Below are 22,773 nucleotides of genomic sequence, written 5' to 3'. Positions count from 1 at the left end.
TTTAGGGTTGGGGAGTGGTCCTCCTCATTCTCACAGCGCAGGGTCGCTGGAATGTTCAGGAGACCCTCCTCCCCATCAATCTCTTGGAGATCAGGGCAATTCTTCTTGCCCTCCTCCACTGGCAGTCTCTCCTCGCAGGCAAGCCAGTCCGCAGTCAGTTGGATTTTGTCACAGCTGTGGCTTACATAAACCACCAATGCGGGACTCGCAACACACGGATCAGGGTAGAGGTAGCAATGATCCTGCGTTGGGCGGAAGGCCATGTCCCCGCCATATCAGCCGTCCACATTCCAATGATAGACTACTGGGAAGCCGATTTTTTTTTCTTTTTTTTTTTTTTTTTTTTTTCTCGTATCTTCGGGGGTTTCTTGTCAGGCGAGTAGTGTCTCAACACTGCCATCTTTGGCTAAATTTGTCGGAAGTGGGGCTTTCCGGATGCCCAATGACTTCTCGAACAAACCAAAAGGTTCCCTGGTACGTTACCAGGTCCCAGGATCCGATGGCTGTCGGTTGTGACGCACTTGTGATTCCGTGGTCCCAGTTTCAGATGCCTATTCTGTCCCCATCTCTTCCCTTAATCACAAAAAAAAAAAATCAGTCAGTAGGGTTTCCAGTAGTCCTGACAACTAGAAACTGTTGAGTCAGATCTGGTGCCCGAAGCTGGTGTACATGCTCATGGATGCCTCCTGGGGCTTTCCAGACCGTCCGGATATTCTTCCGCAAGGCCCCGTTTCCGCCACAGTTCACAGTCGTTTAAGTTTAATGCCATGGCCTTTTGAGGCCTACTTCTGAGAGGGACTGGGTTTCTTCCCATCAGGTCATTCTGACCATGCTTTGGGCGAGGAAACCTGCGTCCTCAAGTTTCTACGACAGCTACTGAAGATCTGATTCAGGTGACGTAAGTACAACTATTTGGTTCCGTTAGCCTTATTGGCTACCATGAAGAGAAATCAGGGAAGTTCTGAGTTGGCTGCATTATCCTGCCGTCCTCCGTTCCCTTTCCCTCATTAGTGCAGACATTGTCCTTTTTTCTCTAGGTCCTTCTTGCCCCTCTCTGGTCCATACTCTGGATAACTCTTGGGGCAGATTCTCGCTAGGCCTTGGCTTTAGAGGTTGCAGGGCCGCGACCTAGTCCTCTTCGCACATTCTTGCAAAGTTTAACGAAGTTCATACTCATGTCTTGTCCGACGCAGGCCTAGGAAGGAAAGGTGCTCAGGCGGCGGTTACGCACCGGCCGGCCTCAGTTCTTTTTTTCTCTGCATTCTTTCTTTTCCCACCCTTGGGGACTGCTTTAGGACGTCCCATGATTACCTGTGTCCCCCAATGAAGCGATAAAGAAAGAAGGATTTTTGGTACTCACCGTTAAATCTCTTTCTTGGAGCCTTCATTGGGGGACACAGCACCCTCCCTATTTGTTTGTACTGGTTTTGGGCATACGTGCCTTGGTTGTTGAGCCGGTACATATGTGGAGTTTGTTGGTTGCTTCTCCTACTGCTTTAACACTTAACTGAGGTGCTTCCTGCCTGTCAGTGGGTGTATGCTACGGAGGAGGAGCCAGTTTTTACTTAATTTGCATAGTGTCAGCCTCCTAGCGACAGCAGCATACACCCATGGTTACCTGTGTCCCCCAATGAAGGCTCCAAGAAAGAGATTTTACGGTGAGTACCAAAAATCCTTCTATGTAATCCATATTACATAGTGTATTACGTATTTACAATTTATTACAGTTTTTTGTTCTAAAATTGTATTCCAATAAATATATATTATGTTCTATCTAAATATCTTGATTATTGTATCATAAAAATGATTAAATGTCTGATGTTCACATTGTACTATAATAAATTTTTTACTTAAAGGAGTTGTCCGGGCTTTTCACATAATCTCAGTGCATACCTGGGCTGCAGAATGGTGACAATAAGTAATTTACCTTCTGTCACCAGTTTGCAGGGTTTTCTAGATATCAGTCTCTTGCTTCTGAGCAGAATGTCCAAGGGGGGGGGGTGTTCTGGCATTGAAATGAGAACTGGTCATTTCCTCCTACTCTACTAAAAACCTGCCCTCCATTGCAACAACCCCACCCTCCATAGCAACAGGCCCTCCCCGTCTACATGAACAAGCCCTCCTAACACAGTAACAAATCCTCCCCCTCTAGCAGCCTCGGTGCAGAGAGCAGAACCACCCAGCTGCTCCTCCCCCAGACACACACTGGACAGCGATCTATGGAAAGTGAAACTCTAGTAAGGAGGGAAAATCGTCCTGTTTTTAGTAGAGTAGGAGGAATCGACCAGTTCTCATTTCAATGCCAGAACACCCCCCCTTGGACGTTCTGCTCAGAAGCAAGAGACTGATATCTAGAAAACCCTGCAAACTGGTGACAGAAGGTAAATTACTTATTGGCACCATTCTGCAGCCCAGGTATGCACTGAGATTATGTGAATATTCCAGACGACCCCTTTAAATATAAGCAATATATGTGGGAGTCGTGGAGTTGGAGTCAGTGTAAGGGAAATTGAGGAGTCGGAGTTGCAGGTTTAGCTTACCGACTCCACAGCCCTGGGTGTGATCCCATAAAAGAAAAAAATTCAGATTAATTATGAGACCGTGCACCAGCATCCAAATAGCAGTAAAATTGTGTATATGCCCCAGGAATGCAGACTTGTATATAATGAGATTTATCTTCTCCAGAGCCCAGAAGGAAGCTACGATCTCAACTCCAATGATCCTGACCCCATGCCGCATCCTGATGGATATAGTGACAACCACCATGGGACCCGCTGTGCAGGAGAGATCGCAGCGGTCCCTAATAACAGCTTTTGTGCAGTGGGGGTAGCCTATGGAAGCCGCATCGCAGGTAGATGCTTAGTCAGTGCTGTTCTGTTCGACGATGTGTCTCATCATGTCTTGCATGATTATCCTGTGCAGCACCACACCCTAATACCGGCCCGGCTATGTCATCACCACATCCATGTTTAAAGGGTGATTACATCAGAAAATTGTGTAAACACAGGATCCACCATTCACGATACGTGATGTTACTGCTCACTTCTTCCTGTACAGTGACTGATAACTAGAGATGAGCGAATCTAAACAGTGAAGTTCGGCGTCCGTACCGAACACCTACTGTTTGGGCACGGACACCAAACAAGGACTTCACCAGGAAATCTGTCTTACGGTTTGGGTTCTGCCCCCTGAACACCAGGTGTTTGTTGGTCTGTCAAGTGCATTGTCATATGGAACAAAAAAAAAAAAAAAAATACTTTTAACACAAAAACCTGACTTTAATCGATATTTGAAACCTGATTTTTTTTTTTTTTTGGGGGGGGGGGGGGGGGGGGTGTCTTCCCTTTAACTACTGTGACTTCTGTGGTGATCTCATTGTCTTCTGCTTTCACCTTCTGCCTATGAACCTTCTGTTTGTCTTTATTAGGGATCCGAGTCCTGGACGGGCCTCTCACCGATAGCATGGAGGCCATTGCGTTCAACAAACACTATCAGATCAATGATATCTACAGCTGCAGGTATGCCAATGCGTATATTGCACTTGTCGAGTCTTTCAGACATTTAGGTTTATGCAAATAATGCAATTTATACAATTTTCGAGATACAAAATGTCTGCACTTTTCTTCCCACTATTTTTTTTCTTATTGTCCATTTGTTTACTAAATACAAGAATGAGCTACTGTACTTCCTAGTCTTCTGTAAGACCGTCTGCAGACCAAATTTCTAGAGACATTCGGAAACCATCTCCTTTTTTTGAAGCATTTGCTTGAGGATTTTGAAAATTTTCCCCTTAAAGGGAAGTAATCACCCCGAAATGCACTATGTACCTGCAGATATAGGGTTACTCTTCAGCATTACAATGTTTCCCGGCTGTTGTACAAAAAGTACAGCTGTGGGGAGAAAACAAACTGATTTCCTCTGGAAGCCACCAGCTTTCAGTCATAGGTGCCGGCACGGAGCGGCAGCTGTACACGTTTACTTGTATGGATTGAATGCCGATGACGACCCCGGGTGGGTGGTTAATAAGTGTCATCTTGTTCTCAGTGGTGCTGATTGTCGTTCTTTTACAGCTGGGGTCCTGATGATGACGGGAAGACGGTGGATGGACCTCATCAACTGGGAAAGGTACAACTATTCTGTGCGTCGCGGCTCCAAGAATATAGAGCCTTTTGTTAGGGTGGATGATTACTGAGAACATTCATCCTTAGGATAACCACGATAACCATGAAGGGTAAACTGGCTGACGATCGTCCGACGAACACGTAAAAGGCTTGTTTGTTGGGTGAAATGATTCTTAAACTTGCTTTAAAATCATCGTTCATGGCAGCATGTCCGCTGTAAACAGGACATATGCTGCCAAAAACAGATTTTCCGTGCACACAAAACAGTGGTGTTGCTTATTGTTCTGTGTGTGTGGAATTGCACGAACACATGCATTTTGGCACCCGTTCACTGGTCCTGTCAGGGTTAACGTCCGAACGCTCCACAAAACTGTGTTCAGGTGTATGCGCTGTGAGGGGTTGACACGCTTAGCTGCTTCTTCAGGTATACACGGAACACTTTAGTGGTGAAGCACCTGCTGGTTTATTGGAGTCAGCATACACCAAGGCAGTGTTCACAAAATCAAAACCGAGCCTTTCTGGCTTAACGGAAAAACAAAACAAAGGGTTATTAAAGTCCTTTCCGCTGCAGGTCTCAATCTGCAGGCACCAGGCAATGACCTCTGCTCCTCCTTGGAGCTACGTGAGGGTACTTCCTCTCCCACAACACCACCCAGACTGTCCCACATGTCCATGTATTTAACCAGGACCATGTGATGATCACATGATTGTGAAATCACCACAGGTCCTGCTAGTACATCTGCCGGTGTCGGCTGCAGGAAAAGATATGGTGAGCACTTTCCCGCCAACTCTTGAGTGCTCACATAAAACCAGCCCATGTATGCAGCTTACTTTAACCATCCCAACACTTAGTGTGTTGGAGGAAAATATTCTGGTTTCATTCCTCTGGCGCCAACATGCGCAGTGACCCATATCTCTCCTCGTACACTGTGCCAGTGACCCTGTCACATATTCTCCCCCTCTGCCCAAAGCCGTGGGTTTTGGCACCTTCAGACAGTAAACAGGCAATTCTGGAGAGAGCGTCCGCATTGCCATGCAACTTTCCTGGCCTATGCTCTACATGGAAAGTGAAGTCTTTAAGGGCTAAGAACCACCTAGTCACCCTTGCGTTCTTACCCTTCTTCTCTCTTAACCATCTCAGAGGAGCATGGTCTGACACTAACTTAACCCCTTTCTGACATCTGACGTACTATCCCGTCCAGATGCCTTGGGCCCGTATGCCCATGGACGGTATAGTATGTCATAGTGATCAGCTGCGCTCACGCGGCATTTCGCGGCCAGGTGTCAGCTGATTATCACAGCTGACACCCGGCACTATGTGCCAGGAGCGGTCATGGACCGCTCCTGCACATTAACCCCTGGCACACTGCGATCAAACATGATCGCAGTGTACCGGGAGCATAGGGAAGAATCGCGCAGGGAGGGGGCTCCCTGAGCCCCTCGGAATAACGCGATGTGCTCGCGTTGTTCCGAGGACCTCCTTCCTGCAGGCCCCCGGATCCAAGATGGACGCAGGGGCCTTCCGGGTTCTGCAGGGAGGCGGCTTTCTCAGTGCCTGCTGAGAAAGCCGCCTGCACTGCCTGTCAGATTGCTGATCTGACACAGTGCTATGCAAAGTGTCAGATCAGTGATCTGACACAATATAGTAATGTCTTCCCCGGGAGAAAGTAATAAAGTAAAGAAAAAAAAGTGTAAAAATAATTTAAAAAAAATAATAAATAAATTGAAAAAAAAAAAAAAATGTTCCCTAATAAATCCTTTTTTCTGTAAATAAAAAAATAAATAAAAGTACACATATTTACTATCGCCGCGTCCATAACGACCAGCCCTATAAAACTGTCCCACTAGTTAACCCCTTAAGTGAATCCCTTAAAAAAAAAAAAAAAAATCAAGGCAAAAAACAATGCTTTATCATCACACCGCCGATCAAAAAGTGCAATAACACGCGATGAAAAAGACAGCTATAAATAAACATGGTACCGCTGAAAATGTCATCTTGTCCCGCAAAAAACGAGCCGCCATACAGTGTCATCAGCAAAAAAAATAAAAAGTTATAGATCGTAAAATAAAGCGATGTCAGAATAATTATTTTTTGTATAAAATTGTTTTTATTGTATAAAAGTGCCAAAACATAAAAAAATGATATAAATGAGGTATCGCTGTAATCGTACTGATCAGAAGAATAAAACCGCTTTACCAATTTTACCACATGCGGAACGGTGTAAACGCCCCCCCCCCCCCCAAAGAAGGTCATGAAATGCTGTTTTTGTTCATTCAGCATCCCAAAAATCGGAATAAAAGTGATCAAAAAATGTCACGTGCCCGTAAATGATACCAATAAAAACGTCAACTCGTCCCGCAAAAAATAAGACCTCACATGACTCTATGGGTCAACATATGGAAAAATTAGAGCTCTCAAAATGTGGTGATGCAAAAGCTATTTTTTTGCAATAAAAGGCTTCTTTTAGCATGTGACAGCTGCCAAACATGAAAACCCGCTATAAATAGTAAATCAAACCCCTCTTTATCACCCCCTTAGTTAGGGAAAAATAATAAAATTAAAAAAAAAAGTATTTATTTCCATCTTCCCATTAGGGTTAGGGCTAGGGTTACGGTTAAAATTATGGTTAGGGGTGTGTTGGGGTTAGGGTTGGAGTTAGAATTTTGGGGTTTCCACTGTTTGGGCACATCAGGGGCTCTCCATTTTCCAAATAACTTTATTAATACTTTTTAAAAAAAAATTTTAAAAATACTTTTTTAAAAATAATTTTTAAGTAATATTTTGTAATGACATTTAAATGTAGAGATTACATTTATAGATATCACAAAGGGAAGGGAAGGATAAGGGGTTCGGGATAGGTTTAAGTTGCTTTATTAAGACATACAAGGGGTAAAACAAAAGGAAGGGTAGGGAGGGGAAATCAGGGGCTCTCCAAACGCGACATGGTGTCTGATCTCAATTCCAGCCAATTCTGCATTGAAAAAGTCAAATGGTGCTCCCTCCCTTCCGAGGCCCGACATGTGCCCAACCAGTGGTTTACCCTAACATATGGGGTTTCAGCGTACTCAGGAAAAATTGAAAAACTTTGGGGGTCTAATTTCTCTTGATACCCGTGGGAAAATAAAAAATTGGGGGCTAAAAAATTATTTTTGTGGAAAAAACATGATTTTTTATTTTCACGGCTCTGCGTTATAAACTTCTGTGAAGCAGTTGGGGGTTCCCAGTGCTCACCACATATCTAGATAAGTTCCTTGGGGGGTCATGCGTCCAAACAGTGGTTTATCCCCACATATGGGGTATCAGCGTACTCAGGACAAATTGCACAACAACTTTTGGGGTCCAATTTCTCCTGTTTTCCTTTGGGAAAATAAAAAAAATTGGGGACTAAAAGGTCATGTTTGTGGAAAAAATATGATTTTTTTTTTTTATTTTCACGACCGGGCATTATAAACTTCTGTGAAGCATTTGGGGGTTCAAAGTGCTCACCACACATCTAGATAAGTTCCTTGGGGGGTCTAGTTTCCAAAATGGGGTCACTTGTGGGGGGGGGGTTTCCTCTGTATAGGCACATCAGGGGCTCTCCAAACGCGACATGGTGCCCGATCTCAATTCTAGCCAATTTTGCATTGAAAAAGTCAAACGGCGCTCCTTCCCTTCCGAGCTCTTCCATGTGCCCAAACAGTGGTTTATCCCAACATATGGGGTATCAGCGTACTCAGGACAAATTGCACAATAGCTTTTGGGGTCCTGTTTCTCTTGGAAAAATAAAAATTGGGGGTGAAAAGATCATTTTTGTGGAAAAAATGATTTTTTAATTTTACTGCTGTACGTTATAAACTTCTGTGAAGCCCTTGGGGGTTCAAAGTTCTCACCATGCATCTACATAAGTTCCTTGGGGGGTCTAGTTTCCAAAATGGTGTCATTTGTGGGGGGATTCCACTGTTTAGGCACATCAGGGGCTCTCCAAACGCAACATGGCGTCTGATCTCAATTCCAGCCAATTTTGCTTTGAAAAAGTCAAACGGTGCTCCTTCCCTTCCGTGCTCTGCCATGCGCCGAAACAGTGGTTCCCCCCACATATCAGGTATGAACGTACTCAGGACAAATTGCACAATAACTTTTGCAGTCCAATTTCTCCTACACCTTATTGGGGGACACAGGACCATGGGTGTTATGCTGCTGCCACTGGGAGGACACTAAGTGAACGCAGTAAAAATTAACTCCTCCTCTGCAGTATATACCCTCCGCTGGCTGAGATTAACCCCTCCTGTTACCCTTGGTAAAATAAAAAAAAATGGACCTGAAGTAATTTTTTTGTGAAAAAGTTAAATGTTCATTTTTTTTTTTTTTTTTTTTTTTAATCGTTCAAAAAATCCTGTGAAGCTCCCGAAGGGTTAGTAAACTTCTTGAATATGGTTTTGAGCGCCTTGATTGGTGCAGTTTTTAGAATGGTGTCACTTTTGGGTATTTTCTGTCATATAGACCCCTCAAATTGATTTCAAATGTGATGTGGTCCCTAAAAAAATGGTGTTGTAAAAAATGAGAAATCGCTGGTCAACTTTTAACCCTTACACCGTATTTTCGGACTACACGACGCACCGGACCATAAGACACACCCCAAATTTTCAGAAGGAAAATAGGGAAAAAAGTAATAATGTGTCAAATGGGGGTCCGTCTTACAGTTCGAATTCAGCTTACCAGGGAAGGGATCCAGCACAGGTGGAGGAGTGGTCACAGGGGTCATTCAGTGGTCCAGGCTGGTGTGGTGGCGGCGGCTCTGTGCTGGGGCAGGTTGGTTGTGCTGGGGCAGCTGGGCTGTGCTGGGGCAGCTGGGCTGTGCTGGGGCAGCTGTGCTGGGCTGGGGCAGCTGTGCTGGGCTGGGGCAGGTGGGCTGTGCTGGGGCAGGTGGGCTGTGCTGGAGTAGGTGGGCTGTGCTGGAGTAGGTGGGCTGTGCTGGGGCAGCTGTGCTGTGTAAGCTGTGCTGGGGCAGCTGGGCTGTGCTGGGGCAGGTGGGCTGTGGAAGCTGTGCTGGGGCAGGTGGGCTGTGCTGGGGCAGGTGGGCTGTGCTGGGTCAGCTGGGCTGTGCAGGGGAAGCTGTGCTGGGGCAGCTGGGCTGTGCTGTGGAAGCTGTGCTGGGATGGGGCAGCTGTGCTGTGCTGGGGCAGGTGGGCTGTGCTGGGGCAGCTGTGCTGTGGAAGCTGTGCTGGGGCAGCTGGGCTGTGCTGGGGCAGCTGGGCTGTGGAAGCTGTGCTGTGGCAGCTGGGCTGGGGCAGGTGGGCTGTGCTGGGGCAGCTGGGCTGTGCAGGGGAAGCTGTGCTGGGGCAGCTGGGCTGTGCTGTGGAAGCTGTGCTGGGATGGGGCAGGTGGGCTGGGCTGGGGCAGGTGGGCTGTGCTGGGGCAGGTGAGCTGGGCTGGGGCAGGTGGGCTGTGCTGGGGCAGGTGGGCTGTGCTGGGGCAGCTGGGCTGTGCAGGGGAAGCTGTGCAGGGGAAGCTGTGCTGGGGCAGCTGGGCTGTGCAGGGGAAGCTGTGCTGGGATGGGGCAGGTGTGCTGGGATGGGGCAGGTGGGCTGTGCTGGGGCAGCTGTGCTGGGCTGGGGCAGGTGGGCTGTGCTGGGGCAGGTGGGCTGTGCTGGAGTAGGTGGGCTGTGCTGGGGCAGCTGTGCTGTGGAAGCTGTGCTGGGGCAGCTGGGCTGTGCTGGGGCAGCTGTGCTGTGGAAGCTGTGCTGTGGCAGGTGGGCTGTGCTGTGGCAGGTGGGCTGGGCTGGGGCAGCTGGGCTGTGCTGGGGCAGGTGGGCTGTGGAAGCTGTGCTGGGCTGGGGCAGGTGGGCTGTGCTGGGGCATGTGGGCTGTGCTGGGGAAGCTGTGCTGGGGCAGCTGGGCTGTGCAGGGGAAGCTGTGCTGGGGCAGCTGGGCTGTGCTGTGGAAGCTGTGTTGGGCTGGGGCAGGTGGGCTGGGCTGGGGCAGCTGTGCTGTGCTGGGGCAGCTGTGCTGTGCTGGGGCAGCTGTGCTGGGCTGGGGCAGGTGGGCTGTGCTGGAGTAGGTGGGCTGTGCTGGGGCAGCTGTGCTGGGGCAGCTGGGCTGTGCTGGGGCAGGTGGGCTGTGGAAGCTGTGCTGTGGCAGGTGGGCTGTGCTGGGGAAGCTGTGCTGGGGCAGGTGGGCTGTGCTGGGGCAGGTGGGCTGTGGAAGCTGTGCTGTGCTGGGGAAGCTGTGCTGGGGCAGCTGGGCTGTGCAGGGGAAGCTGTGCTGGGGCAGCTGGGCTGTGCAGGGGAAGCTGTGCTGGGGCAGCTGGGCTGTGCTGTGGAAGCTGTGCTGGGGCAGCTGGGCTGTGCTGTGGAAGCTGTGCTGGGATAGGGCAGCTGTGCTGGGCTGGGGCAGGTGGGCTGTGCTGGGGCAGGTGGGCTGTGCTGGAGTAGGTGGGCTGTGCTGGGGCAGCTGTGCTGTGGAAGCTGTGCTGGGGCAGCTGTGCTGGGGCAGCTGGGCTGTGCTGGGGCAGGTGGGCTGTGGAAGCTGTGCTGTGGCAGGTGGGCTGTGCTGGGGAAGCTGTGCTGTGGCAGGTGGGCTGTGCTGGGGCAGCTGGGCTGTGCTGGGGCAGGTGGGCTGTGGAAGCTGTGCTGGGGCAGCTGGGCTGTGCAGGGGAAGCTGTGCTGGGGCAGCTGGGCTGTGCTGGGGCAGGTGGGCTGTGCTGGGGCAGCTGGGCTGTGCTGGGGCAGGTGGGATCTGTGGTGTGGTGGTGGCGGCGGGCTGTGCTCCGGTGCATGGGCGGCGGCTCTGATGCAGGAGCAGCTTCTCCGCCGGCCTTTCCTCGAAGCCTGGCTGCTGCCATGTTGCGGTGGCCTCCGGGAACATGGACGCCGGGAAGATGGCCACCGATCCGGGGACGGCGCATGCTCAGGTTCAGATCTCGTCCCGAGATCTCGGGAGACGAGATTCAAATCTCGGCAACGAGATCTCGGGACGAGATCTGAACCTGAGCATGCGCCGTCCCCGGACCGGCAACCATCTTCCCGGCGTCCATGTTCCCGGAGGCCACCACAACATGGCAGCAACCAGCAATGGATGTGCAGGGGCCTCCGGGCTTTGAGGAAATGCCGGCGAAGCCCCCCACGGAGCACAGAGAGCCGCTACCCCTGCACCGGAGCACAGCACGCTGCCACCACCGCACCACAGAGCCCCGCGGCAGCAGACTCCAGCCATGGTCGCAAGTAAGTATATTGCGACCATAAGACGCACCCCCCACTTTCCCCCAAAATTTTTTGGGAAAAAAGTGCGTCTTGTGGTCCGAAAAATACGGTAACTTCCTAACAAAATTAAATTTTGGTTCAAAAATTGAGCTGATGTAAAGTAAACATGTGGGAAATGTTACTTATTAAGTTTTTTGTGTGCTATATCTCTGTGATTTAAGGGTATAAAAATTCAAATTTGGAAAATTTCTACATTTTACAAATTTTTGCCAAATTTCCGTTTTTTCCACAAATTAACACAAGTTACATCAATGAAATTTTACCACTTATATGAAGTACAATATGTCACAAGAAAGCAATGTCAGAATCACCGGGATCCATAGAAGCGTTCCAGAGTTATTACCTCATAAAGGGACAGTGGTCAGAATTGTAAAAATTGGCCCATTAACGTGCAAACCTCCCTTGGGGGTAAAGGTGTTAAACTTGCGGCCTAGCAAGTAGTACAAGTAGCCAAACACTCCTTCTTCACTATGGCGTAATTCTTCACGCAAGAAGAGAGTTTCAGGCTCAGGTATAGGATGGGATGCTGGTGCTCTTCTCAATTTATCTCTTGAGACAGCACGGCTCCCAACCCAACCTCTGAAGCATTGGTCTAGACCACAAATTCCTTGCTAAAGTCTGGAGAGGCTAGAACCGGATGCTTACACAGAGATCGCTTGAGCTCTTGAAGTGCCATCTCTGTGTCAGGAGTCTATTTCACCATCGTTGACTTGCTGCCCAGAAGGAGATCCATTAACGGTGTGGCAGTTATGGCGAAGTTCAGGATAAAATGCCGGTGATACAGCACAATCCCAAGAAACGCCCTCACTTGCTTCTTGGAGAGTGGTTGTGGACACTTCTGAATCGCCTCTATTTTGTTCAACTGGGGCTTGATTTCACCTCTCCCGATGATGTAGCCCAAGTGCCTGGCCTCTTCCTTCCCTATTGCACAATTTTGGGGATTTATGGTGAATCCCACTTTCCTCAACGCAGTGAGGATCGCCTGTACCTTTGGTAGATGCGTGCTCCAGTCCAGGCTGAAAATGATTGTCATCCAAGTAGGCTGCGGCATATTTCTTGTGTGGAGCCAGAATTCGATCCATCACCTCTATGAGGTAGCTGGGGCTCCCTGCAGTCCGAAGGGCATTCTGGTGTACTGAAAACACCCATCCGACGTCGCGAAGGCAGTCTTCTCCTTGGTGCTCTGGGACATGGGAATCTGTCAGTACCCCTTCGTCACATCGAGTGTTGTGATGTACCTTGCGGGTCCCAGTCGCTCAATGAGGTCATCCACACGGGGCATTGTTTAGGCATTGAAGCTAGACACCTCATTGAGCCTGCAGTAATCATTACAAAACCACCACTCGCCGTTGGGCTTCGGTACAAGGAAGATGGAACTTGACCAGCCACTTCTTGACTCCTCTATCACCCCGAGGTCCAGCATTCTCTTCACTTCCTTGGAGATAATCTCCCGGCGTGCTTCGGGGATTCTGTAAAGTTTGAGGTTTACCCTTACATGCTGTTAGGATATCGTATTCCACGACCTGTGTGAGCCCTGGCAATTCCGAGAATAGATCACGGTTCTGCTGCAACAGCTCTCGACATAGCTGCTTCTGGGCCAGCGTTAACATGTCTGCAGTCACAACCTCCTCGACCTTGGCTTCGGGTTGGGCCTCCAGTGGTTCATGATCCCGCCAGGGTTTGAACAGGTTCACATGGTACACCTGGTATGGCTTCCTGTAACCGGGCTGGTGTGCCTTTTAGAATTCACGTCCCCAACTTTCTCCACGACTTCATATGGGCCTTGCCACTTGGCCAGGAACTTGCTTTCCACCATTGGCATGAGTACTAACACGCGGTCGCTGGGCTGGAACTGCCTCAGCCTTGCTGACCGGTTGTACACGCTGGCTTGGGCCTCTTGTGCCTGGAGCAGATGTTCCTTCACGATGGGCATTACGTGAGCCATCCTCTCCTGCAGCTGGGTGATAAGCTCCTTCACGCTTCGGTGTAGCGTGACCTCAGCTTCCCAGGTTTCCTTGGCGATGTCCAGGAGCCTTCATGGAAGCTCCAACGGCGAGAACCTCGTGGATGCCTGTGGAACTTCTCTAATGGAGAAAAGCAAGAACACGAGCAGATAGTCCCAGTCTCGACCGTCCTTCTCAATGACCCTCTTGAGCATGGTCTTCAAGGTCTTGTTGAAGAGCTCCACCAGGCCATCAGTCTGCGAATGGTACATGGAGGTTAACAGCTTAGCGATCTGGAGGACTTTGCAAGCTCATGTATCACTTTGCTCATAAACGGCATTCCCTGATATATCAAAATTTCCATGGGCAAACCGTTCCTAGCAAAGATGTGTACCAGCTCCCGGGCGATACTCTTAGCCGACGCGTTCCTCAGTGGCACTGCTTCGTGGTATCGGGTCGCATAATCCAAAGCCACCAAGATGTATTGATGGCCTTGTGCCGACTTAACAAGTGGACGCACCAAGTCCATAGCGATTTTCTCGAAGGGAATTTCTATCACTGGCAATGGGACTAAGGGGCTTCTGAAGTGAGACACAGGGGAACTTATCTGGCAGGTAGGTTGTCAGAGATTTACTTGTCTATCCCACTTTCCAGGTCTGGTTAGGAACTTGCAGCTATCTGGCACCCCCTTACCCTCAGGTCAGTCAGGGAATTACACCTAGGATAAGTAGTCGCCTGAAGGGCTGCCTTGCCATGTTACTGGCTATTGGGCACTCTGCAGTGAGAGTGATATGTATAACCCCAGTCTCAGGCCGGAAATACACACATATACCTCCGTTTCATCACTGCTAGTGTCTCCCAAATCCCCCAGAACACTTTGCTGCCACCAGCTCCTCGTTTGACTTTAAAACCAATATCGGGTCAGGAGCCCACCCCCAGGGTAGCGTAATGTAGCGCGGAGGACGTGGCGGTTCGCTCTTAGAGCAAGGAAAAAAAAAACTAGTACATTTTATAGATTTACTCCAGATAATATAGGCAGTGTTTACAAAAGTACAAAATGTTACAAAAGAGTCAAAATACAGTATGTATACAGGCAGTTAGAAATAAAAGGGATTAAAATGAGAACTTACACATCTCAGTCATTGGTATGCCGTTTGTATGAGAGGGGAGGAGAATCTTCCCAGAACGAAGGATACAAATACACAGCTGACTGTAGCTGATTCTCCAGGCAAAAGACAACTACCTAATCGAGCATCCTAGATTTATACCTTTCCCTTGGTGACCTTACTTGGGGGGGCTGAGCTATAGAATATACACCCCCTTCTAAAAAGTTGTTAACTTCTATTTCCAGTTCACCACCTGACAGCACCATGGAGGACGTCCTTTTTATCCTCAGTGGGAAAGAGTTTAAAAGGACTCTTCCCCCTACCACCCTTCACTGTTTTTCCTGTCCTACTGGGGATAGGAACGAGGAGAGAACCAATCCCTGATCGCTCCGGGCAATTGGTGAGGATCGGGGAGCCCAGCCTTTCCCTTCCCACCTCAAAAAATCTGCGGCTGACACCCCGCTCTAGGGTTCCTCAGCTTACCTCAGTGCAGCGCAGCTCCTAAGGAATGGGTTGCTTCCCTCTGTCGGTGGGCTCTCGACCCAGACGCGGTGCCTCGGCATGCCCCGATGTCCCCGGGCAGCCTGTGTGAACACCGGCTTTCCAGGGTCCATCACATGGTTCCCGGGGAGTATTGTTGCCGCAAACAGAGCCGACAGGCATTCCAGTGTGGCCGAAGCTGTAGCACTTCCGGCCGCATCGCTATCCACTTCCGGGTCGCGGCCGACAGCCAGTCCAGCCAGGGCAGCGTCACCTCTGCCAGGGGGCGGAGGACTACCGGTGCACGGTCAGCAGCAGGGCGCTCCAGGAGTAACACAGGACCCCTTCAACGCTATATTAAGGTAACGGGCAGATGCAGGGTCAGTCTTGGCAAGGCATCTGAGGCTGTAATGGAGGAGCCCGCAAAGGCAGAAATCAGCTCTGAGAGCCCAGGGGCACGTGAGTAACCTAGCAAGAGTGTCACCACATTGGCCCATTATAGACCTAGAAAGCACACGGCACATACTTTGTGTATTCTAGGGGGGAGCATCCACCTTGACAGCAGCTTAAAGGGATAGCAAGAAGTCGGGGAAGAACAAAAAATGCTCTATCTGCACTTCAAAACTACCGGACACCTGGCAGAAACCCCTTTGTGAAACAATGCACTATGAGAATCGTTGGAGAAGAACAGGCTGCACTGATGACCAATATGAGATCTATCATAAGACAGGAGGTGCAGGCTTCAATTTCAGGACTAGTATACCCTCAGTCCGCACAGTCAGAGGCCCAGGGGTCCCGAAAGAGACCAAGGGAGTCGGACACATCATCGGAAGAGGAATTGTCTGAGTCAGACCTGCAAGAAGGGGAGTCGAGTATAGATCCTCCAGAAAAGGGGAAAAGATACTTGTTTTCATCTGCAGATACGGATGATCTCCTTGGCGCAGTAAGACGCACTATGCAAACAGAAGAGACCCCAAAAACAATCTCCAGGCAGAATGAAATGTTTGGGGGTCTACGTTCACAAACTTTGAAAGTTTTCCCAGTTAACTCCCATATCCGCTCCATGATCCTAGAGAAATGGGAGGAGGCAGAAAAGAGGCTGCTGATTCCCAGAGACTACAGGCTGCGACTGCCAATTGATTCTGAGGTCGTCAAGATTTGGGAAGATATTCCTAAAATAGACATCCCTGTGGCAAAAGTGTCCAAAAGAACTGCTTTTCCTTTCGAGGACTCCTCTAATCTAAAGGAGCCTATGGACCGGAAAGCGAACGAGCTCTTGAAGAGAACTTGGGAGACTTCAGCAGCCATAATACGTGCCAACATAGCAGCAACATCAGTACCACGTTCCATGCATTTATGAGTGGACGATTTAGAGGAATATTTAACAACCAAAACTCCTAGAGAGTCGATTCTAAAATCCCTACCCCTGCTGAAACTGGCAACCGGCTTCCTGGCTGAGGCGTCCGCTAAGTCAGTGCGATTCGCAGCCAGGAATGGGTCATTGTCCCAATGCAGCTTGAAAAGCTATCTGACTACAGAGCTGGTCGGGGGACACTCAATCGAAAAATAAAAAAATAAACTCTGTTCCATTCCTTTCTCAGGGGGGAAGGTATTCGGGCTTGTCCTGGATGACATCTTAGAGAAGGCCTCTGATGAGAAGAAAGGGTTTCCCAAGGAGAAGCGGAAGAAATACCAGCCCTTTTGTAGGCCCCGGTCTAGTCAGAAAACGGACTTTAAGGGGAAGGGATTTAAGGGAGATGGAGCTATCCCAGAGGGGGAAGAAATAGAGATTCCATCTTCTCAGGATCAGGCTCACGAAGAAAATGATGCCATCAGAGTAGGGGGTGTCTAATCACGTTCCTGGGGAGTTAGCAAAAGTTTTGTTAAAGTCCGTGGATTTTGCAGATTATTTCCCAGGGGTACAAAATAGAATTCGAAAATCTACCTCCAGAAAGATTTCTTATAACCAGATTTCTTCTCGTCATGTCTCAGCCTCTCCTATTTGGTCAGACATTCAGGACCTGTTAAAGATAGGAGCAATTGTCCCAGTTCCTGTTCAGGAAGAAGGCAAAGCCTCTTTTCGATAAAAAAGCCATCGGGGGGAAAACAGAACAATAATAAACCTCAAAACCCTTAAACAGATGGATAACGTACAAGAGGTTCAAAATGGAGTCCATAAGATCCACAATACCCCTCATAGGCAAAAATATGGTAATGTGCACTTTATATTTAAAAAGTGTGTATTACCATGTCCCAATTTATGCAGCCCATCAAAGATACCTGAGGTTTGCCGTGGAAAAGAAAAGCAGGGTCCATCACTATCAGTTCAGTTGTCTCCCCTTTGGTCTAGCATCAGCCCCCAGAGTATTTACAAAACTAATGGTGGAGGTAGTTGCCTATCTGAGGAATCAGAACATCACGGTAATCCCTTACTTAGACGATTTCCTGGTAGTGGCAGATTCCAAAGAGCAGCTCAGAATCAATTGTAAGACCTTGATCTCCACGCTTCCCAAACCAAGAATAAAATTCCTGGGGGTCATTCTAGACTCCAACGCAAGAATGTCCTACCTACCAGAGGAAAAGCAGACCAGTATAAGGGAAAAGATTCGTCAGTTTAGAAGAAGCCATGTCTCCATCAGGGATACAATGAAGGTCCTGGGGCTGATGACATCCTGCATACCCTGTGTAAACTGGAGCCAGTTTCAGACTCGAGAGCTGCAATAGGCGGTCCTAGCAACCTGGGACAGAAAGCAGCGCTCACTGGACAGAAAAATGTGGTTGTCCCCTCGGGTAAAGAGATCCCTATATTGGTCGACCATTCCCAGAAATCTCCGAACAGGCGTGTCATGGGTTCAGTCCTCGTGTGTCATCATCACCACAGATGCGAGTCAGCTAGGATGGGGGGGACACGTGCAAGGAAGATAGTTCCAGAGGCAATGGAGCCCAGAAGAGAACTTGAAGTCCTCAAACTTCAGAGAATTACACTCGGTATGGAAGGTTCTGACTCAGGCTCAGTCTCTGGTAGAAAACAAGCACGTAAAGATTCTGTCCAACAACACAACGGCAGTAGCTTTTCTCCGTCATCAAGGCGGTCCGAAGCATCCGGCATTGCAAAAACTGGCAAAACGAATCTTCATATGGGCAGAAGTATGGGTCCGATCGGTCTCAGCTGTGCGTCTGGAAGGACTCAGAAACCAGGTCGCAAATTATCTGAACAGAAAGAATGTAGCCGCCACAGAGTGCGAATTGAACAACAAGGTGTTCAACATGCTGTGCCAGACGTGGATCTGTTCGCGGTCAGGGAAAATGCAAAGGTCAGAGCCTTCTCTTCCCAGATCCCTCTGGGTGGCCCAGTGGGGGTCGATGCTCTGTCCCAGTCATGGGGCGAGGGTCTCTTGTATGCATTGCCGCCTCTTCCCCTGATTCCAGTGATACTCGGGAAGCTATACGACGAAAAGGCAACAGTCATCTTAGTGGTACCTTTCTGGCCGAAGAGGTGTTGGTTTCCTCTACTGAGGAAGATGTCAAGAGAAGAACCCTTTCTACTGCCAAAGAGGAAAGATCTTCTCCACCAGGGCCCGGTCTTTCATCACAATCCAGATGCCCTCCAACTATCAGCCTGGATCTTGAGCGTCAAGTCCTAAGATCTAGAGGCCTGTCAGACGAGGTGATCTCTATGCACCAAGCAAGTAGGAAACCGGTGACTTCCGCAATTTATGGCAAAATTTGGAAGATATTCTGCAGCTATTGTGGAGGGGAGACAGTGGATACTGACCACCCAGACATTCCAAAGGTTCTTGACTTCCTGCAGTCAGGGTTTAAAAAAGGGAATTCAGAAACGATATCAGAAGCAAAATGCCATAAATGAAGCAAACTTTATTGTGACACAACATGAGTAAAAACTAATTAAAAGGAGATACATTGGTTCGGATTGGTGGATGAAAGTATGAAAATTCTAGTCACGCCTAGGCTTCAGTTGGAAGAAGTCAGTGGGCATCCCTTGTTAATTTTTCATGACCATTACTGGTTAGTGTGTTTTCCTTTAGTCAGAAATTTAGTTGGAAACAAACGTTGCATCTATACTTTATTATCCAGTAAAAATGTGTATGTGTTTGAGCCGATGACAAAAGAAGTGAATGTTATTTTGGGTAAAAATTTGATGTGGAGCCCCCATGGCATTACTTAAACTCCTTTCATGGAACATAAGGGGACTGCTAGGAAGCAGAATATGGTGTTTTCTCAGATACGTAAGACACAGGCGCAGATAATCTGCCTCCAAGAAACTCACTGAACACCGGAAACTGTGTCCAGAATGAATAAACCTTGGATACAATGGCAGAAACACGCCACACATACATCCTACTCTAGGGGTGTTGTTATTATGATTCACAGAACCTTGCGGTGGTCGGCTCAAGTAGTGAAAAGAGATCCGGAAGGTAGATTTTTCTTCGTTTATGCATTCATAGATATGGTGCCTTTTGTGCTGCTTAATATTTATAATCCACCACCAGCCAAAATGGATATACTCCAACAGGCCGCGATTTTTGTTGCACAATATCCTGAGGCTAAAATGGTATGCACAGGTGACTTTAATATGATTCTTAATACCCATTTAGATAGACTGAGTACTACAAGTTCTAGATCTGGTAACCAAGGCACTACTATGTTGGAGGCTTTTATAGCGGAGGTGGGTGGATTAGTGGAGGCAACAACATCCCTTTAAGAAAGAATTTTCCTGTTTCAAGCCAGCTGCCCGCTGTTTACACAGAATTGATCACGCATTTGGAAATACTGCTGTACTATCAGATTTAAGTAACATTGAGTACCTCCCTAGGGAAATATCTGATCATGCTCCACTTGTGATGTGCGTCTGTTTAGGTGGCCCTGATAGACTCGAGATTCCGCATACACCCATTTTGGCTTTCCCTCATAGGAGAACAAGATAGAATAACAGACCAGTTGGAGGTATTTATAACGGACCATAGTGACTTCCCTGATCTGATAGACTAGTGGTATGGGATACATTCAAAGCATATTTGAGGGGGGGTGTGTTAGATCCAAGATTTCATATATTAAAAGAGAATCCTGTATGAGGGAGCGGAGGCTTGCTGATGAGTGTAAATTCTTGGAGAGTGAATATATCAGTAACCCCTCTGATGATTCCTTACCTAGATGGCTTGGGAAGGGGAGGGAATATATATTGCATTTGCAGGAAAAAAGGCCCAGAGAAAACTTTTTCTCTAAACAAGCGTTCTTTGAATTGGGTAACCAGTCGAGTAAATTCTTAGCATATACAGTATAGTCCAGCAAAGCCAATTGTCTCCACCTGTACTAGCCATTAATACTAAAGAGGGAACCCGATTGCTTAAATCTGATCAAATTGCAAATAGATTTGAAGACTACTTTAAAGATCTATATGATTCGCAACTAAATCATACTATAGAAGAAATTGATAAATATTTTGACCATATAGTATTCCCTATACTGTCGGATGAGGATTGGATGTTTTTGTTAGAAATATCACGCTGGAGGAGATTCAGGAAGCCACTATGTCTCTCTCCGGGCCCATAGAACTTTTTAAAAGATATATTGATCAGATGCGTCCAGTTTTATTGCAGACCTTTTCCGAGGCGTTGGCTGGACACTCGCTTACCCAATCTTTTTATGATGCCACCATAGTGGTAATTCCAAAACCAGATAAACCTGCTGAGGAATGTAGCTCCTACCGTCCCATATCTTAGTACCGACTATAAAATACTTACCAAACTTATTGCCAATAGGCTTAACCCCTTCCTGACATCAGACGTACTATCCCATCCATGGGACTCGGGCCCCTATGCCCATGGACAGGATAGTACGTCTCAGCGATAAGCGGCGCCCACGTGGTGAGCACCGCTGATCGCAGCCGGGTGTCAGCTAATTATCACAGCTGACACCCGGCATAATGTGTCAGGGGCGGTCACGGACCACCCCCGACACGATAACCCCTTGCACACCGCGATCAAACATGATCGCGGTGTACCGGGGGTTAAAGGGAAGCATCGGCAGGGAGGGGGCTCCCTCTGTGCTTCCCTGAGCCCCCCACGGCAGCGCGTTGTGCAGCGCTGCTGCGGAGGGCTCCTTCCCTGCAGGCCCCCGAATCCATGATGGCAACGGGGTCCTTCGGGGGCCTGCAGGGAGCCGGTTTCCTCAGTGCCTGCAAAGCGCAGGCATGAGGAAGTTTGCAGCAGTGCCTGTGACAGATCGCTGATCTGTCACAGTGATCTGTGATGTGACAGATCAGCGATCTGTCACAGGACAGTGATGTCCCACCTGGGACTATGTAATAAAGTTCAAAAAAAAGTGTAAAGATAATTAAAAAAAAAAAAATTCCCCCAATAAATCCATTTTTTGGAAATAAAAAAAAAAAACCAACAAAAGTACACATATTAGGTATCCCCGCGTCCGTAACGACCTGCCTTATAAAACTGTCCCATTAGTTAACCCCTTTAGCGAACCCCTTAAAAAATAAAAAACAAAGCAAAAAATAATGATTTATTATCATACCGCCAAACAAAAAGTGCAATAACGCGCGATCAAAAAGACGCATATAAATATCCATGGTACCGCTGAAAACGTCATCTTGTCCTGCAAAAAAACGAGCCGCCACACAGCATCATCAGCGAAAAAATAAAAAAGTTATTGCTCGCAGAATAAAGCGATGCAAAAATAATTATTTTTTATATAAAATAGTTTTCATTGCATAAAACCGACAAAACGGTATTGCTGTATCCGTACTGACCCGAAGAATAAAACCGCTTTATCAATTTTACCGCACGCGGAATGGTGTAAACGCACCCCCCCCCAAAAGAAATTCACGAAACGCTGGTTTTTGTTCATTCTGCGTCCCAAAAATCGGAATAAAAAGCGATCAAAAAATGTCACGTGCTCGAAAATGGTACCAATGAAAACGTCAACTCGTCCCGCAAAAAATAAGACCTCACATGACTCGGTGGGTCAAAATACGGGAAAATTATAGCTCTCAATATGTGGTGATGCAAAAACTTTTTACAATAAAAAGCGTCTTTTAGCGTATGACAGCTGCCAAATATAAAAACCGCCATAAATAGTAAATCAAACCCCCCGTTATCACCCCCTTAGTAAGGGAAAAATAATAAAATTAAAAGAAAATGTATTTATTTCCATTTTCCCATTAGGGTTAGGGCCAGGGCTAGGGTTAGGGCTGAGATTAGGGTTAGGGGTGTGTTTGCGTTAGGGTTGGAGTTAGAATTGGGGGTTTCCACTGTTTGGGCACATCAGGTGCTCTCCAAATGCAACATGGCGTCTGATCTCAATTCCAGCCAATTCTGAGTTGAAAAAGTCAAATGGTGCTCCTTCCCTTCCAAGCTCTGCCATGCGCCCAAACAGTGTTTTACCCCCACATGTAGGGTATCAGCCTACTCAGGACAAATTGCAAAACAACTTTTGGGGTCCAATTTCTCCTGTTATCATTTTCTCGTTCACCTTATTGGGGGACACAGAGACCATGGGTGTATGCTGCTGCCACTAGGAGGCTGACGCTATGCAAAAAAAGGTTAGCTCCTTCTCCGCAGTGTACACCCCACCGACCGGCAGGGATTTCCTCAGTTTAGCTTAGTGTCAGTAGGAGGTGGACACGGGTCTTTCATTAGACCCATATCTACCTCGTCGTGCGTCGTTCCTTTACAGGTTCTACGGAGGGATACAGAGTGAACAGTCACATCTGTACTCCCACATGGAGTCTGCGAGTACGGCGTGTATTGTCACCCCGTATCCTTGCAGTTCTCCGCGACAGGACCAGCAGCCCAGACGGACGCCGACACCAAGACGTGCCAGCGACTCCAGGGGTCCTTGTCGCCAGTC

General features: G+C 48.1%; 2 protein-coding genes across 5 annotated transcripts in view; one reads left to right on the top strand and one right to left on the bottom strand.

Annotated features, from left to right (window-relative positions):
- RNF214 (ring finger protein 214) overlaps window positions 1-14,915 on the bottom strand; it is a 103,375-nt gene extending 88,460 nt beyond the window's left edge. The window contains exon 1 of the mRNA XM_073585231.1: window positions 14,896-14,915. The gene's annotated coding sequence lies outside the window, so the exon portion shown is untranslated. The remainder of the gene's footprint in view (window positions 1-14,895) is intronic.
- Window positions 1-22,773, top strand: part of PCSK7 (proprotein convertase subtilisin/kexin type 7) — a 105,286-nt gene that overhangs the window by 13,679 nt on the left and 68,834 nt on the right. For all 4 annotated transcript variants that reach the window (XM_073585226.1, XM_073585228.1, XM_073585225.1 and 1 more), the window contains exons 4-6: window positions 2,686-2,851; window positions 3,428-3,518; window positions 4,071-4,125. In XM_073585226.1, the coding sequence (XP_073441327.1) occupies window positions 2,686-2,851; window positions 3,428-3,518; window positions 4,071-4,125 (312 nt within the window). The remainder of the gene's footprint in view (window positions 1-2,685; window positions 2,852-3,427; window positions 3,519-4,070; window positions 4,126-22,773) is intronic.

The sequence above is a fragment of the Dendrobates tinctorius genome, unplaced genomic scaffold (assembly GCF_039654945.1).
Source record: "Dendrobates tinctorius isolate UK_male_01 unplaced genomic scaffold, ASM3965494v1 ptg000086l, whole genome shotgun sequence".
Taxonomy (NCBI): Eukaryota; Metazoa; Chordata; class Amphibia; order Anura; family Dendrobatidae; genus Dendrobates; species Dendrobates tinctorius.
The sequence above is the reverse complement of the archived record's forward strand: the minus strand, read 5'-3'. Positions and strand labels throughout refer to the sequence as shown.